The sequence below is a fragment of the Sciurus carolinensis genome, chromosome 10 (genome assembly GCF_902686445.1).
Source record: "Sciurus carolinensis chromosome 10, mSciCar1.2, whole genome shotgun sequence".
Taxonomy (NCBI): domain Eukaryota; kingdom Metazoa; phylum Chordata; class Mammalia; order Rodentia; family Sciuridae; genus Sciurus; species Sciurus carolinensis.
The window spans coordinates 129793721-129812610 of NC_062222.1; the positions used below are offsets into that span (position 1 = coordinate 129793721).

The window sequence follows — 18890 nt, forward strand, 5'->3', positions numbered from 1 at the left end:
TTACAAATTAAGTTTATTGAAGGAAAAGAAAGTAATGAAAAGATTAAATGATGTTTCAACTTCAATTTTTAGTTTTCTGGTGAACAAGGCACTTAGTGTGTGGTTTTAAACTTGTTTTTTTTCCTGATTACAATGGTAATCATTGTAATACAATATAACATAAATGTAAGCATTCAAATATTTGAAAAAACATGACTGAGAAATTGAGTCCCCTGTAATCATCCCCATTTAAAATAATCACTGATAATAAGCTATGACATATCCTAGTGGTTTCATTTATTCAAAAGGTAAAGGTAATTGTCAGGTACATACTTTTATTCATGTGGTTTGCACAAGATGGTACAGTCATTTGTAAGAACAGAGAACCTCCCATCCTACAGTGCTGGCTCTTTCCCCGCTGTGAAACCTGTTTTAAGTGATTTTTCCTACCTGCTGGAGGTACTTGGCTACAATGGCCCTATGGGTGTCTATGTGATCCTTGGTTTCAATCACATTTCTGTCTCGTAAACGCTTCTCATAGTCCTAAAATTAAAAGGAAATGATAATTTTAAGATTTAAAAGTACTCTCAGATACTCTCCTTGGAGTCAGGGAATTATTTATCTCATGCAGTTCAAGTCATAAATTATGGGTCCAAATGCTTCTTTCATCTTCCTCCTAAATTTTGGTTCAGAACTGATCTTTGGTGCAGTATCCAGGATTCCAAGTCAGCTGGTCAAGCTGCCTTACCAACAGAAGAGAATTCTATGCAGTGTTGAAAAGTTCAAATGCTCAAGCAGGAAGACAGAGAGGCCACGGAACAGAGAAAGTGGTCAGAACTCAAGACACTAAACTCATCAAGCAACTTCACTGAACTCATGCTTAAGTTTTGCTTTATCCATTTTAGTAAATCAATTACAAAAATAATGAGAAACCCGGTGAAAACATTACTCCATCCTGTGACATCTGGCTGCCCTGGTGGAACAACCACTCTGAGGAGGACAGGGGTTTCCTCTGGCAGCGTCAGCTAGGGCCTCTCCCTTCTTCTGTCACTAGTCTATGTGCCTGGGAACTGCCGTGTTTCCCTTCATGACTAGTCTCCATCACAGTTAAAAGCCAATGGGTGGCTTCCAATCCAGGTCTGGTGACTCAGAGCTACTCCCCAAGATTTCTGAACTTGGGGCAGGAGGACTCACCTCCCCCTCTGGAGGCTGAAGCCATCAGATGTGAACTTGAATGATACTAGTGATCATATGGCCAAGCAGAGAAAACCCATCTGCAAATCGGGGTAGGAAGCCACCGTACCAGGAGCCCTGACACTGCAAAATGTCCTGGCCACAGGTAGGCCCCGCATGGGGGGCACTGAGACACAGCTGCCTTCCCGCTGGTCCTGTGTCTTTGGATAGTAACCCTGCTTCGGGATTCCATTGCTCAGCAGACTCCAGTTGGTGCCTGAGGTGGTTCAAAATTGGATTTCTATCCCTTGGGATCACAAACCCAAACTAAGGAAAAAATAACCAAATAACTAAGAACCAAATAACCAAATACATCCTCCAAGAATAATTTCAGCATAAAATGTCACATTGGTATTAATTTTTAGTTGGTCTCCACATACCTCGTCAAATACAAATGTGTCTGTTTTCCACTGGTCTGCCCCTTCTACACAGCCTGTGCCCTGCAGTTCCTATAAAGCTCCTCCACCCCTGCCCCTGCCTTTGCCATCTGCCCTCCTCTAAGCCTCTGTTCCTACTCTTGCCCTTGACTGGGATGCAGATCCGGCCCATCTCCTCAGTTCCTTCCTGCCCCCGCAACCCCAGGCTGTTCAAAGCCTGCCCATCCAGGTTTTCCTGGAGTGTTTTGCCACTGAGCCTGGGACAGGGTGCTTGGCAGACACCTCCTGCATTCAGACAGACCTGAATTCCTGGCCAAGGCAGGAGTAGCCACATGAGCCCCTGGGATACCTTTCACCTTACAATTCTAAATGTAGGCATTTCAACCACTTGACTCAGAATCCTGGTTACTGGTTATTTTACATATTGTTACATTGAGGCAAAGAGATTAAATACCAAATTCAAGAAAATGGACAAGTTACATATAAATGTGTTACATAAGAAATATAATATGGCTATTAAGGAATTTAATGAGGACAACAAAGTTCATATACAACATTATACCAAGTGGCATAGCAGACATTTTATTATTTTTCTAATCCCTTTTAGGAAATTTCTTACCTGGAATATCTTTTCCATAATTTCTCGGTCATAAACTGGAACTTGCTTATAATTTCGGAATTCTGGCACCTCTTGGCTTCTAAGACAAAGAAGCCTGAAACGTTTGGATCGACTTAATTCCTCATCTGAGACAAAGTTGAATTCCTGTTGCAGCTGTTCCAGTCGAAAGAAATCAGGGACATAGGACTCACCACTGGTGGCCACCTATGGAACCAGAAAATGCGCAACACCAGGTGACGTGTGGATTTCACTGGAAGAAACCTAGCACTGATTTTGGAAGATGTTAAACAGTTTCAGATGGGCTGATTTGAAAGACAAACTTCATTAAAACACAGAAGAAATAGAATCTTTCTTCAGAGGCTGGACAGAGCTACAGGAAGGAGCAACAAAAAGAAGCTGGTATCATTGCGTGTGGCTGTGTGTCTGACCAAGTGTTTCTGAGCAGCAGCGCTGCTCCTCCCAACTGCATCACCAGGGCGGGGAGGGTGTGGACGCTCCCGTGCTGGTCTCAAAGCCAGGGAAGGCATCAGGCAGGAATTTAAACCTTGCACTCACCCGGCAGGTGGGCCCTTGGTGCTAGTGGGAGAACATGGTGCAGAAGAACAGAGGCACAAAGGGCTCAGCCATTTCATCTCTTATTGCCACCTCCGCCTTACAAATGGCAGGTGTGCCTCTGGCCACATTACCGAGATCAGCTGCATTAAAGGGGCATTGTTGGGGTCGTTCGGGTCGAGCTTGGACTCTGCTGCCCACTTGGCCAACTTCTTCATGTCCGTCAGTCCTGACGTGCCAATAGATGAGATGGCATCTGCTCTCTTCAAAGCACTGGAAAAATTAATAAACAAATCAACAAGAAAAACCAGTTGATTCTAATGGATACAGAGAATGAGAAATTCCTAAGACGATGAGGCCTGAGAAAAAGGGAGTGACAATGAGGATCATGCATTGACAGCTTTCATCTCCCAAGGCAAGTGTTTTCCAGCTGCTGGTTGCAGGCAGAGAGGAAGTGTTTTATCATCCTCAAAAGAGACATTCTCTAGGAGGTGTTCATCTCCTCCAAAATAAATCCTCTTCAGACACTGCCCACAGACCTTGACCAAAAAAGTTCAAACTCCTGTGTCCAAGAAAACTGACAGGCACACTAGACCACCCCTCAAAATAACCTGTATAAACCCAGTTCCTTTTTTTGTTCAGTGGCTTATGTTCTACCAGGAAAATGGGTCCATGGACGCCATTTCATCCCTGCACCCCCCTGAATAAACAGTTGAGACGATTCATGAAGTTTGCATCCTGCCGGGTCTGTTTGAGCTAACATTCCATGAGTCTGACTTTACTACAGAGAGGTTGCATCAGGACCACAGGATGCCAGAGAACTGCTTATCCTCCCTGAGAGAAAAATCTTCACGCAAGGACGTGTGCCATTTTTCTTGATGATTGCTATTAAAGGTTATAGGGCAATAGGAAATACGAATGGAAGAGATGCAAATGTGACTCAGTTCCACAACTCTGCCCTGTGCATAGTCATGCCCTGTCCTGGCCAGGGGAGAGGAGCCTCTGCATGTGGTCCAGGAAGTCCTGAATGCCTCACATCCCAGGTCACTGGGACCCTCAGATGCAGACAAACAAAAGAAAAAGGCAATAGTGGCACAAGGAACTTAGGCCCCAGCTTTGGACAGTGGGATTCAAAGGAGGTGCCGGCATCAGGCATGGTGGCCTTGGGGCTTTGTCAACAGTTCTGTGTTTCCTGTAACTCAAATCCTGTTTTACCTCCTCCTCTGAGGAATTGGAAGCACTAACCCCAGGAGGTTTCCCTAGCATTAAGCTCAAGCGAAATGAATGCAAAAGGCCCAAGTCCAGCACAGGGCATGGCACATCTCCGCAGAAGCAGCTCCTGACGTGGTGCGAGCCCACCTCCTTGTGGTTGGAATGGGGATGCAGAGGGTAACGAGGGGACCAAACGAGGCCTGTTCTGGTTTTCCACATGTTGAAAATAGCTAGTCTTGGACTTGGAAAGTGTTTTCTTGATGATGAAGATAAATCCTTTCATTTAGGAGATGAGGCAACTGTGGAGCTGATCAACTCAAGATGCGTCTATAGGGAAGGAGAGAGGGAACCTCTGATGGAGGAGACAGGGCTCCTGTGGCCCAGGCACCTAGACCAGCACACTGCCCAGGGGCTGCCTGGGGTGGTCTGGCCAGGCCAGAAGCCCTTTCCCCTCTTCTGAATAAGGAGGAGGCAATAGAGGAAGGGGCTGGAGAATAGGGACTTTCGTGCCACCAGAAGATTTACAACCATCATTAGCAACCTCTCTGAGGGCTAAATAAACACAACCATATGCTGGGCACCTCTTCCCCCTTGCAATATGGGGTCAACAGTACTGTGAAGAGGAAATGAGATGCTTTCCTCAACACTGATAAATACCCAATATTTGTTAGGCTCTTAGCATTTTAATTTTTATGTTAAGAACAATTTTTGAAATACCCTGAAAACATGGTCACCTGACAATAAAAGGAAAGGATGTGATATTTTGAGCTTTCCCTCCTTGAAAATCTTTAATGCCAACACCGATATGGGCCATCAGTTTGTTCGAGCCACATGTTACCTCCGAAATCCGATGTTCTGCTGTGACAATGGAGGAACTAGTGGGATGCCATTTTCTCCAAGGGCCCATGCCACGCTGTGTGACACCTTTCCTGAGGTCATTAGAGTCAGTTGATTGCTGCCATCGGCTTCAAAGGAGAAGGGCACTCCTGGGGACACATCAGGTTAATAAGATTAATTTATGTTTTGAAGGAAGACCGAGTCTAGTCCTAGCAAGAATGCAGATGGCAGGCAAGTGGAACTTGGAGTAGGTAAGGTGGCAGGTGGGAGCACATGATCTAAGCCAGTGCCACCAGACTGCTTTGGGTGATGATGCAGAGAACCAGCCTTGACTCTGTCACTAACAGCAGATGTAGATGTCACCAGGATGAAAGGGACTTTTGAATAAATGACTGAAAAAAGTGGAAGTGAGACATGTAGATACTTTTGGAAAGAGACTTCCTAACAGAAGGAGCAAGTACAGGACCCTGAAGTGGACCCCGAGTTCCAGGAATGAGCACTGCAAAGCCGAGACAGGGCCTGGCAAGCATTGAGCACATAGCAGACGTTGGTCACTGCTCAGCTATTGTGGCCACAGCAAGGCCCTGCTCAACTGACCTCCACCAAATGGAAACGAAGGGCAGCTTGTTTAGTCAACTAAATGAAGAAAAGATTTTCAGGCCCTAAATATAGTGACTTCACAGTCTGGATTTCCAGTAACGATTATTCATGCAAAACCATAGCACTATTACGCCATAAAAGCATCTTCACGTTTCTGTCCTTCATATTGAAAGGATTTTCACCTTTATCTTCAAAATAGACTGATGAAACATTAAAGGTGTTTGTTATTGGATCCATTCAATGAATGAGGAAGACAATACCCAGAGAGGTCCTATGAATGCTGGGGTCACACGCTTGTCTAGGTCAGAGCTTCGACTAAGCCTGTGACTTCAGATTTTATACTGGTGACTGGATTTGGGTCTTAAAGAATTCTTGCAGATAAAGTTCCAGGTATGAGCTAAAAATAAAAATCACCAGGAACATGAGGAAACAAGTCACCACGAATAAGAGGCAGCAGAATCAGACCAATACGTGGATAGGTATTGGAATGATCAGATAATCTTTTAAAAATTTTAATATGTTTCAATAAGACAGATGAATGAATGAAAAAGAAATGATTGGGAGTCCAAGGAAAGAACAAAAGGCAATCAGAACCAGCAAGACTGATTGGAAAAGAACTAAATAGAGTTTCTAAAATTGGAGATGGAAGGAAAAGTGGAACGAGAAAACAATGATGAACTACAATGATTAGACACAGTCAAAGAATGAACTTGTGACTTGGAAGACAGAGTTAAAGAAACTACATATAATGTAGCAGTGAAAGAAAATATATTAAAGTACAAAGATAAATTAAGAAACATGGAGGACAGTGAGAAGATCTATCATATATCTTATTAAAGTTGTAGAAGATAAGAAAGACTGTTAAGGAATAATCTATTTTACTTACTAAAGTTTTCGCCATGATTTTAGCTTTATAAATATCACCATGATATATATTTTTATGTACAAAATTTTGTCTTTATTTCAAATTATTTTCTTATAAAAGATTCTGATAAATGGAATTAAGGAATGGAAGGGAATTTTAAAGCTCCTTAATTCACACTGCTAAACACTTTTATAGTTACATGCATTTACATGGCCAATAGTAGTTTATAAAAATATCTTGACAAAAATATATAATATCATCATTTTAGTATGAATTTCTGGTAGCAATTAAAAATTATCTGGTTGCTGAGAAATGTGAAAAAGATGTATTCAAATCTGATAGTGAAACTATAAGTCATATTGATGACAATTCGCTTTCCATACCACTTCCAACTCCCTCGTGGTCCAGTGTCACATGCTGGTTACTGCTAAATTCCACTTCTTCCATGGGAGCCCTTCCAGTGATAACAGTAGTCTCCGGGATAGGCAGAAACACTTCTGCTAGCAAGGTAGTACTACTGTGTCCAATAGTTTCATAGACCTGAAACCCAGAGAAGAGAAATAGCCAAGAAAAAACAGCTATTACTAAAATGTGCTTACTCTCAGATACTCAGTCCGTATTGTTAGTGTTTGTGCTGGTCACTGTTCCAGCTCAGAGGACACGTCTCAGAGTAGAAAGTTGAGTTGTGTTACTATGATCCCATGGAAACTGACTTTCACCCACTTGAGGTCAAAATGTTGGCCCTGAGGTCCTGCCTGGCTAATCTACTGGGGAAGGGAAGTTAATCCAAGCAACAGGCTACTCTGGTTGTCCTATTCTAAAGTAACACACAAATTACTTGGAAAATGGGCTTCTTTTTTTTTTTTCCGGATTCAGGTGACCTTCAGAGAGCAATGCCATCAGGTGACCTGGGTGTGACGTAAAGGACATGCCATTAGATGTTTTATACTGTATGTACCAAACTCCAAGTCAGTAGGATCCTTGTACCAGGAGGCCTTGAGAGTATCACATTTAAACTTGCTATTTGGTAAATTTATCAAATTCTACCCTTTTAGAGGTCATCCTATTGGTTGCTCTATAGCCCAACCCAGCTCCTTCTCAGTCCTCCCAAGACAAAGCCCACCAGATCATCTGCAGCTCTGACACTCCTTATTGTGATGTGTCTCTTATAGTGCCATCGCCACAAGGGGAAGGGCCCATTGCCAAGGCCACCACAGATTAAGAACATACAATCCAGGCTCAGCTGGACCCACCACTCCATTTGGTCCAGTTTCCCCTGTATTCTTGGCCCATCTCACTTTTATGGCGAGATGACAAAGTATTCCACAGTTCTGCTGGCTTCTGTTCTGTGTTTTACTCTTTTTCTCCATGATTGGTCCCTATTTTTCTGAAAAAGCTAATTTTACTGTTTGTATTTCTACTAGTTAATCTTTATATTTTCCTTCTTACATAATAAAGTCCCCTTCTAATCGATATATTCTACTCACCATGTGAATGTACAGGGGTCATGGATCCTCTCCACCCACCCTCCCTCACAGGGCATGTGATCTGAAGTCTTTTCCCAGAATGAGGATGAGTTGGTGGCTGGCTACCATCCTGGGCTCATCTCCTGGGATCCACCAGCTCACATTGGAAGATGTCTGACTGAGCTTGGAGGGACTAGTGGGGGAAAATTTGCATAGGAACTGAACTTTGCATAGGACCTCAGATTTCATGTTGCTGTGAGTTGTTTCAACAGACTGGGTCCACCAAGACCTGTGATGCTCACGGCTTTCCTGTGGTGTGACGGCAATGCCTACCTAACTCAGGGGCTCCACTGAGAGTCTATAAATGGCACATGTAAGTCATACTGTCTGGATTCAGGTTTATCAGTAAAAAAAGCAATATTTAGAGCTGTATTAAAATTTTAATGGGAAATATCAAGCATATAAATACAATAATAATAATAATACAGCAGGACTCTATTACCTTGTGTTGGCTATCACTAATTTATGGTCAATCTTATTTGATTTATACCCTCAACCACTTCCTTTCCTCCCATATCTTGAACCTAAACATCTTTTCATCTACCAATATTTCAATGGGCATCTTTAAAAGATAAGGATATTGCTGGGCACTGTGGCACATCCCTGTTATCCCAGTGACTTAAGAGACTGAGACAGGAGAATGACCAGTTTGAGGTCAATCTGACAACTTAGCAAGGCCCTATCTCAAAATAAAATTTAAAAAGAGCTTGGGATGCAGCTTAGTCAGTGGTAGTGTGCTTTCCTAGCATGCATGAGGTCCTGGGTTCAATTCCCTGTACTGAAAAAAGGGGGGGAGAATGATATAAAATAAGGCATGATTACAATACTCTTACCATAGTAATTTATTAGTAACACCAGCTATTATGTTTCAAATTTTCTTGAAAACCTATATATTTTGTTTGAATCAACCAAAAGGCATTCCATACATTGCAAATGACTGATATGTCCCTCAAGCCTCTATGAATTTGTGAGTGCACTTTCTCTCCCCATTTCCATGGATTCCAAATTCTGATGGGAAAAGGAGTGCCATTATTGCCTGTCCCAATACCTCTCAAGAGCCTGCAGTTCTGACTCTCCATACAGCTTCACACGTGGTCACCTATTCCTGCACAGGAGACTCAGGTTAGACCTGTTAACTGTGCACTTGTTGCATGAAGTTTCAGCATGAGAAAATGGTGTGTTTTCTTTCATTAAAAAAAAAAAATGTTTAGCTTTTTTAAGTAGCCAAAATTTTAACTTATTGGGATATCCTTTTACATAAAGCCCACTAGGAGCTTTAGGTCTGTCTGGTTTATGGTGAAGATTAAATAAGAAAACAGACCCAACAGTTCTAGTTCTATTACAGCTCTTGGAACAGAACCACCGAGGGTTTGTTTACTCTCTGACTCCAACGGGTCTGCAAACGTACCCCTGCCAGACTTGAAGCAGGCACTAAATATTTGATGCTAGAAAGACCTCAAGAGATGTTCTGGGCTTGTTTTGGTATTTATTCCTCCTGGGTGTGGCCTGTGCTGGTCATCATGCTTACTGACGAAACACTGGCCATATCAAGGGCACTTCTGGTGGACTTCAGTGCAAGAGTCCTTGTTTCCAGTCTGGAGAACCACATTCCCATCTAGTGTCAGAGAGGAACTAAGTAGACTCCTGGAGCTGAGTCTGTAGGACAGGGGCCACTATGTCCTCCAGGGCAATGGAGGCAGGGTCCATTGGGACTACTACTCACAAGGTAATTATTACTTTCCAATAAGAAAAAAAGGATTCCATCTGAGAAAGCTGAAAAGCAGTCAAGATATTCACCAACTTTTCACCCTACTCTTTGAAGATTGCAGAAGTTCTGGTTAGTGCCTCTACCTACCAGTGATGCCTGTAACTGTTCACCAGTTAGGATGATCAAACATGTCCCCCAAGGGGCAAACTTAACCACCTGAGAAACACCACTCTGAGCAAATGATGGATGTGTTTGAAAATGGAATATTAATTCAGCAACAAGACAGGAAATCTAATTTGATTTACATTTAATGGTTCAAAAATTCTGTTGTGAAAGCAAAATTGAGGCCAATTATGAAATTATATTTACTTTTCCTGCTTTGGAATATTGTTTGCTTTAACTGAAGAATCGGCTACAAATTTAACTACTAGCAAGAAGAACCTTGGAAATCAAGCTAAGAGAGATTAAAAAGTGCATTCCAGGCTGGAAATATGCTAGGTGGTAGAGCACTCGCCTAGAATGTCTGAGGCCTTGGGTTTGGTTCCTAGCACTGCAAAACAACATAAAACAACAAAAATTCCATCCAGAAATAAAGCCTGTATTGCATGGGTTTAGTCATATTTCCCTGATTAAAAAGACAGTTTCATTCCTTGCACTGGTCATGTTGGAACTCAATGAGTGTCTGCTTTTTGATCTGTCCTGGATGTTGTTCATCCACCCAGTTAGTCATCTCCTGGGGAATGGCCCTGTTCCAGCTCAGTGTTGAACCACTTTCCCTTCCTCTGTGCCCTCAGACCCCTTTCCTCCACTGGAAGGTGCAGAACATCTGGCATGCTCCTCTTCACGGCCGTGTCCTCCTTTCTGTGTCAACACTCCTTCCTCAAGGGACCTAAGTCCACTCCCATCACCATGCCCCCTCCCACGGCTCCCAGGACTCTTTGGGACCTGGTTCCCTGCCTCCCCTCAACTTGCCTTCTTATTTCCAAAGCTATTAATCTATTCTGCTCTGGCTGCTCTGCTCACAGCGGGTAAACATGCTCACATCAGCCACACCCTGAAGTCAGCCATGATCCCCTTTCTATTTCTCTCCTCTGCTTTTCTGCCGAGCCTCTGGGAGGGAGGCCTTCTCTTGGTGTTTCCTCCTCCTAGTCTGCAGAATCCGGCCACCTACATCTGGGATTGCATCTAGTTCATCTTCCTGTTCCCACAGAGACTTGCAGGATTCTCTCTCAGCAAATGCTTGCTGGATTGCATGTTCCAACCACAGATGCAGCCTGGTCAGGTGGTTAGGAGAACAGGTACAGGGGCCAGGTCTGGCCTCTTTCCCGCTGTGATGATTCAATGGGTTTAAGTAAAAAGGGTTTAAAATGGTGGCTGGACTACTGTCATTGTTGTGTAACTGTCACCTTATGGTAGAGATCATTAAATATCCACACGGCTCAGTACGTGGGGTGCCTGGGATTGCCTTCTGAGACTCCTTGGCAGTAATTAATTCTGAGTCCAGCAAAAATGTCAATCATGGACTTTGCTCTTTACTGTTATTCCTAAATAATATGGTGAAATGAGGATAAAAATCTAGAGTCTAACAGGCCTGGATTTGAATTCGACTCTGCCACTTGACTCAACATCTCTGAAACTCAGAATAAGAGTACCTGTGCTTTTCTCCAGTACAGCATGAGATGGTACATTTAAGTGACCTGGCCCTGCAGTTGATGTCATAAATGTTATTTCCTAGACACCTCCCCCATCTACCCCTGAACTGTGTACACTCTTGCCTTTGACATTAGATGACCACCCGTGTCCTCACCCTGCTCCAGGTAACCTGTCCTCCCCAGGCAGCCACCTGCCCTTCCCACCTGCTCCTGGCCACCTGACTCCACCCCGCATCCTGCGCGGCCTCCTGTATCTACTTCCCTTAGCTCCTGGGGATGACTTGCAACAGTCTGCCTCACTGTCACCAACTAAAAGCATAAAGTAAGAGGAGTATGAAAAATAATCTGTTTTGGACTCTATTCACATAGGACCAAAAACAATCACAAAAATGAGCAAGACACGGGGAAACAAAGACCTTGTCCACATATCACTGTTTTCCCCGCTGTGATGGTGCTGCTCCAAAGATGAGCTGGAGAAATCAGGACAGGCCCTGGGAGGAGATTATGCGCCTCAACTCCCCATCTCTGTCTACATGCTGGAAAGTAAATGCTCAACGGGACTGATTCCTGTGGGAAAACAATAATGCTTAAAAAATGTGCAACCTGCCCAGCGGTATTACATAACAGTCGTTAGTCTATTTTAAGCTGAGACTGAGAATGTGAATGATAAACAAAGAAATGAAGGCAATCATCCCAAAGCTCTTATACTTGTAAGGCAAATTTGCTTTGTAAAAGGTAAGGCATGTATTTTGGAAGGACCTCAGAAGCTGAGAGTTTCAAGATCTTTCTGGAACGATGCTGGCCTGGCTCAAACTCCCCTGCCCTGGAACTCCAATCTCAACCTTCTCCTGGGGCCAGTGTTGATTGCTATTTCTTTTACTCCCTTAAAGCCAAACTGTCATCAAGCCCTGGGTCCCACCGTTGAAGGTTGTTTTAATCTATCCCTTCCTTCCATCTCTGTGGCCAGGTCTTTCCACCCACTCCTGGCATCTGTGCCAGCCTTTGGATTCATCTGCTTCAGGACTGCCTTAGTATTCTCATCTCACGACTGACTAGCAAGCACCGGGCCTGTGGTCAGAACATGCATGAACTCAAACATTGCAGTCAACACTCTTCCATCCAGTGGCTCTTCACCTCTACACGCCAGCCAGTGCTGTTTCTCAGTCCTTCTCTCTTATCTCCCCCCTGGACTGATGCACCTGGAGCCAGGGCCCTGTGCACCCCTTTCTCACATGGCTCTCAATTCTTCACCAGTGATCCAGTGGTCACCCAGCTGGTGGCTGCCTCGCTTACTTCCCCATGCAGTCTGGGGGCTCCCCACTCCCACCTGAAGACAAAAATCACCTCATTTTATGCCCTGCATTTGTTCAGAGTTGTAAATTACAAGAAGAAATAGAAATTTATATATAGTTTTCCTACAGATGATATGCAGAAAGGAAATTTTTAGGGTTAAGGAAATCTCAGGTTTTCACCAAACCTCCAACGTCAATCCTACTGCTGATACTATCATTTACCTTGAAAATGTACTTATTTCTTCTCTCACTTATATGAAATTTAAAGTAATAAGTTCTATTAAAATAAATTCTATTATTTTCAAGTTCCAGAATGCAAAGACTTAAAAAGAAATTAGCTGGCATTTTAAAGGATTATATGAGTGACTGGCCTAGGCCAGATTCTAAAATTTCAAGAAAATTCTTTTAGTTGTGCAGGTATCATTGTTTTATCAATAACCACATTGATAATAATAATATCAAGGAAGCTACTTGGTTGAGTCTTGATGCTTAGTGCTTTGTAAGTGAGGACCACCCATGCTGCCCCCAATCCAGGTCCCAGATGCCAAGGTGTAGAACAAAACTGCCAGGCTCTGGGTACCCATGCTGGCCCTTGCACGGTTCCCCTCCCACTTCTTCCTCTGTGCTTCCTTCCCATTGTCACAAGAACCCCTATCTTCACTGTCTCAAACTTTTCCTGGATTTAGAAGGTTGCTAAAGGTTGCTGAGGTTGGTACTCAACACACAGGGCAAAGCCCTAAGCGGTCAGAAGAGCTGTCTGCACAGCTTGGGAGGGTCCTAGGGGCAGTAGCCTTGGTTAAGCACCCTGTTTAATGGTCAATTGTGGGGAGGTCTGGGGTCTTGGAAGCAGGGTCTACGTGATCAAGGTGGTCCTTGGGGGCAGGGGCAGCAGCTGCTTTCTACTTGGTACAGAAGCATATAAATGATAATCATTACACATCTCTAATGGTACCGGCCAACTTCAGATCAGTCACAATCAACAGGCAATGGGTGCCGGGAGTACGCATTGAGAGGATTCTGAAGTTAGATCCAGGCTTGGGGTGGAAAAGGCCATGGCTGATTGCCATTTCTGTCCAGAGTGGTGGATGGGACTGAGAAATTTCTGCCTACGTGGTGACTGAGGACAGGTGACATCTGTCTGGGTAGTAGATAGGAAACATGGAACACGTGTCTCTTATCTGCAGCCCTAGTTGGCATGCCTGTTAGAGTCATGAGAGAAACCCATTAGCCTCACAGGAGAGGACGAGCAAAAGAACACTCAGCCTCGAGGCACGTGTGTCCTCCAAAACTGACATCTACCCAGATCCTCAGAAGGTGACCTGATTTGGAAATGGGGACTCTGCAGGTATAATTATTTAAGAATCACACAGAGACTAGGCGGGTCCTAAATCCAATGAGAGTGTCTTTGTAAGAGATAAAAGAAGCACACAGAGACCCCGAGGAGGCCATGTGAGGATGAGGCAGAGATTGAAGCAACGCTCCACAAATCACGGAGCTCCAAGAGCTGCCGCAGACTGAAGAGGCAAGAAAGGATTCTCCCCGGAGCTTTTGAAGGGACTGTGATCTACTGATACCTTGACTTCAGTCTTGGGGCCTCTAGGACTGTGAACAAATACATTTCTGTGGTGTTAAGTCGTTAAGTTTGCAGTACTTAGTTATGCCAGTCCTGGGAAACTAAAACAGACAAAAGCAAGTATGTTGCTAACGTTGGGATTTAGGCTGGTGGGGAGATTTATTAATTTTGGGGGATCCTAGCACCTGTACCCCATGTTTATCACCTACCACCTGTGATGGTGGCATAATTGGTTTGTCTGTTCTATTATGCTAGGGTCCTGTAGACAGGGATTTTGAAGTATTTCTTCAATGAATGAACTTGCGCCCCACACTCCCAACTCTTTCAGCCGCTCACCAATTACTCTGCCAGTCTCTTCAGGAGCTGTGGAGGGTAACAGATGTCTTCACACTAAGACTTTAACATTAAGAGGCTGACCTGTTCCTCCAGAAAATCTATCAAGATATCTGCATTGCCAACAGGTGATTTAAAACTACCCCACACCTTCAATGACCATGCCACTCTCGGGCCAGTGACTATGATTGAAATGTGTACCTGAAGTGTTAAACTCTCTGGCCAGTTGAATATTTGTAAGTTGAAAATCTGTCCAAAGTGAACTTGGAAGTCTGCGCTGAGCTGCCGACTGACTGTCCTGGACACCTCCTTGTTGTTGAAGAGCACCTTTAGGTACACCCAGCGCCTCCTCACGTCTTCTCTCCGCAAGACCTCCACCCTGCAAAGGAGACCACTCGCAGCTGGGATTAGTGTTAGTTTACCAAGGATCACTGGCGTGTTGGATAAGTGGACACTGGACATAACACGGGGGCAACTAGCCCCCGTGAACCAAAACGGCCACCTGTCTTGCAGAGCTTACTAGAATAAAATATCACGACATGGAACTTATGGATAAGCCATTAACAGGCACTGAAAAGCACACCTTCAGAATGATCTGCCACTGTCACCACCTCCCATCTTCATCATCTCCAAATAGAAATTTTCTACTCATTAAATTTGGTGGTAGTTTTTTTCTGTACCGGGGATTGAACTCAGGGGCACTCAACCATTGACCCGCATCCCCAGCCTTATTTTGTATTTTTATTTAGAGACAGGGTCTCACTGAGTTGCTTAGCGCCTTACCATTGTTGAGGCTGGCTTTGAACTTGTGATCCTACTGTCTCAGCCTCCTGAGCTGCTGGGATTACAGGCATGTGCCACCACACCTGGCTTGGTGGCAGTTTTAACTTTTACATCTCTACAATTTAGACCTATTCCAGACACAAAATTGCTCAAATGACTTCAGCATTTTTTTCTATAAAGAGCATTTAACACCAAATTGCAAGAAAATTTTAAAACACCACTCAGAACTATTGTTCCAGGGACCTCATGCAACAGGCAGAGCAAAACGCCCTCCGTCTATCACGGTCTCCCTTACTGATGGTCCAATGAAGGGGTGATGACGATCTTTGGCTTGGAGATACTGGGTCGTAATCCCAAATCCCAGTGAAAATTCAGAAACTTATTAGGACTGAAATGTAGATGCTCAGTCAAAATGGAATATTACCTAATCCAGCCCCAATTTTCCTTTTGACAAATCATGCTGTGTCAACCCATATCTTGAATGTTCATGGCAAAGTGACATGATATGGTATGTGTGTTTTGAAAATAGTTGATTTCACTGCTTGGTAACAGTTTATTTATGTATCTGATATGTGGAGTTGAGACCACATGCAAAAGTGCATAAGAAGTTACAATTTTAAAGATTGTTGGCACATTAAAAGAAATGTGAAATCATGGAGGTCATGGGAAGACTTATAATGGCATCGTAATCAACCCCCACATCCTAGTGAACTTGGAGACTGACCTACTTAGCTCAAATTCTCACTTTTAATGTTGGTATGCTGAAGATACCCGTCTAAGGTATTCACCACAATCATGGTAGGTCTTGAAGTTATTGGAGATTGAAGTCTGGGGTCTGGGGCTTTCAATGACTTTTTAACACATTCCCTTTAATTGATTATGATGTGCTGCAACGTGCATCAGAAGCACCCGGAGGCCTTGTGAAAACGTGGTTCTCTGGCCCCACCCAGACTTTCAGGCTCCAAGTACTCCGGTAGAATCTGAGCATCTGCTTTCTATTGAGTTCTCAAGAGATGCCAAAGTTGCTGATCTTGGGGCCACACTTGGGAGAACTGTGGCAATAAGGTGTAGGAAATAAAATAAACAGGGAATCTAAAAGTATCTATAATTTTTTAAAGAGAAAAGAGATGTAATGTATGTTTATAAATTTATCACACATATAAACCTACAGAAAGTGATATTTCTCTTAGGCATCACATAAAAATGAACCCAGGGGCACTTAACCACTGAGCCACATCCCCAGCTTTTTTGTTTTATTTCATTTAGAGATAGGGGCTCTGCTAAGTTGCTTAGGGCCCCACTGAATTGTAGAGGCTGGTTATGAACTAGCAATCCTCCTGCCTCAGCCTCCCAAGCTGCTGGGATTATGGGCATGTGCCACCTCGGCTTAGAAATGTATTTTGATCAAATCCAGAGGGTCTGTTTCAGAGAGCTGGACTTAAATACTAGCCATAGAGCACACCTGTAACTCTATTTGGGAGGTTCCACAAGGCCTTCAAAGACGGAAGCTCTGGCAAATCTCTGGTCTCTGGTGTAGGCAAAATCAAGGGGCAAGGAGCGGCTTGGGTATCTGTACAGGGAGAGGGGGACATGCTACCCGTGGACTGAAAAGTGCACTGAGGTGACAGGTAGGCCAGCCAGCCTCAAAGCCACACAGACGGCCCCTGGGGGAGCAGGCACTGATGGCAGCTGAGAGACCTCCTACAGACAGACAGCTCCACGCAAGCGCTCCCCTGCGGCAGGTGCCCACGCACAGGCAGCCGAATCCTGCGGAATCACCAAACGCGAGCGGGATCACTCCAGCGTGCATCTACACACTGCTCACCTGGGACACTGCTCGTTGGGCGTCACGCTCCCCGCCAGGCTCAGCTCGGGGTGCAGGATGGGCTCCCCCGGCCGCCTCCTGCAGTGGGCGGCTCGCTCCCTCACCCTCCGCTCTAGCTCTCCGGGGTCAGTGGGCTCTGGAGGGACCGGCTTCACGGGATCCTCTCCCGGAGGGGGCTCCTCTGTCTCCTCAGCGGGGTGCTCTTCCGCTGCCTCTTTCTTCTTCTTCTTCTTGGCCCTCTGTAGAGCAAGAGGCAGCCTGACGTCAAACAGGAGTTTGGGCATTTCCTTTAAGGGCTGTCTGCAGCGCTAGACAGAGCTGGAGGCAACCCAGCCCACCAGGCTCACTGAGGCGAGTGACTGGCCACCTGCCCTCTCTGGGCCTCAGTCCTCTCACCCAAGTGGGGACCAGCCTGGGAAGCTCCTCCCAGCACTGCCGATGAGACAGGATGCCTGGTGCCCCAATGAGCTTAAGAGTGTAGCTATTGGTGTGCTCATGAATACCGGTTCTGCGGGCCAGGGATAGGGATCACAATCAAAGGAAGGCTGGAGCGCAGCGGGCATTGCAGGTCACCCTGATCTTTTCCTTGTCGCCCCTGGATTCAGTTTTGCTGGGTCCTGTGCGTAGTTGCATAGTTTCTGAGGGAAACAGAGGTGCGCTACATTCCATGGGATAATACAAGTAAATCCCTAGCGCTCTGCTCCACACATTAGCTGTTACTATGTTGTTACTTGTTTGTTCAGGCAAGTAAAAGAGTGCTACCACTGAGCTTGGGACAAAGCTGGCTCTGGTGTCAGCTAGCTTGGTGTTTTTTTTTTTTTTTTTTTTATACAAAAGCATTAACCAATTACAGCAGAGCCAGCTGGAGACCCCCCAGTCGGCCAGTCCAGTTTCCTGCCTGCTGTCCCGGGAGCTGCCCTCCTGCATCCCGCCCACCAGCCCTGCTCCACACCAAGCCGGTTTACAAACTTGGGCTTTCTTCCAAGCTTTCCACTGCTGGTAGGAAGCTCTGTACTCTTCCATCTTCTCTTCGTACTCCTCCGTGTGTTCTTCCAACAATTCCTTTATTTCAGTTTGAATTTCTGCTTCATATGCTTCTTCGTCAGCTTTTTGGTCAACCTTTTCCCTTTAAATGAATTTACAGTACCTTAGTTATTTCTTAGAATTAAGCAGGAGAGTAATGATTGCAAAAGATGCTTATTCTGGGTTTGCTATGGGCGGGTTGTTCCTCTGAAAGTGTTGTACATATGTTATGGTTTGGATGTGAGGAGTCTCCCAAATGTGTGAGCCAGTGCAAGAAGGTTCAGAGGAGAAGTGATTGGGTTGTGAGAGTCTTAACCCAGTGATTTAATCCCCTGATAGGGATTAATTGAGTGGTAGCTGAAGTGGTAGGGTGTGGCTGGAAGAGGTGGGAACTGGGGTGTGGGGTATTTGTATCTGGCGAGTGGACTGTCTTTCTGTCTTTCTTTTCTGATCATGATGTGCCCTTCTTCCCTCCACCACACTCTCCCACCATGATGTTCAGCCTCCAGGAAAGGAGCTGGCCTTCTATGGACTAAGACCTGTGAAACCATGAGCCCTCAAATAAACTTTTCCTCCTCTACAATTGTTCTGGTGAGGTCTTTTAGTCACAGGAGCGAAAAAGCTGACTAAAACAACATATTATCATGACCCTATGAGAAAGACTGTCATCACCTAAATAGGTGACTGCGGCACAGAGAAGTTATATAATTTGCCCAAGAACACACAGTTGGGGCCTGGGGTTGTGGCTCAGAGGTAGAACACTTGTCTAGCACAAGCGAGGCCCTGGGTTTGATCCTCAGCACCACACAAAAACAAAGGAATTGTGTCCACCTACAACTAAAAAATACATACAAAAAGAAAAAAGAACAAAGAACACACAGTTGGTGAGAGGAAGGGCAGG

The 18890-nt window shown here is 44.7% G+C and overlaps 1 protein-coding gene across 6 annotated transcripts in view; it reads right to left on the reverse strand.

The window, feature by feature from the left end:
• The window catches only part of Cc2d2a (coiled-coil and C2 domain containing 2A), a 108831-nt gene that overhangs the window by 30629 nt on the left and 59312 nt on the right, over positions 1 to 18890 (reverse strand). For all 6 annotated transcript variants that reach the window (XR_007110521.1, XM_047566709.1, XM_047566708.1 and 3 more), the window contains 8 exons: positions 17936 to 18092; positions 16967 to 17205; positions 14560 to 14737; positions 6658 to 6814; positions 4811 to 4958; positions 2895 to 3033; positions 2209 to 2412; positions 430 to 522 (listed from right to left, as the gene is read on the reverse strand). Coding sequence is in view for 5 of the 6 variants with exons in the window: in XM_047566709.1 (XP_047422665.1) it covers positions 430 to 522; positions 2209 to 2412; positions 2895 to 3033; positions 4811 to 4958; positions 6658 to 6814; positions 14560 to 14737; positions 16967 to 17205; positions 17936 to 18092 (1315 nt within the window). In the remaining variant the exon portion in view is untranslated. The remainder of the gene's footprint in view (positions 1 to 429; positions 523 to 2208; positions 2413 to 2894; positions 3034 to 4810; positions 4959 to 6657; positions 6815 to 14559; positions 14738 to 16966; positions 17206 to 17935; positions 18093 to 18890) is intronic.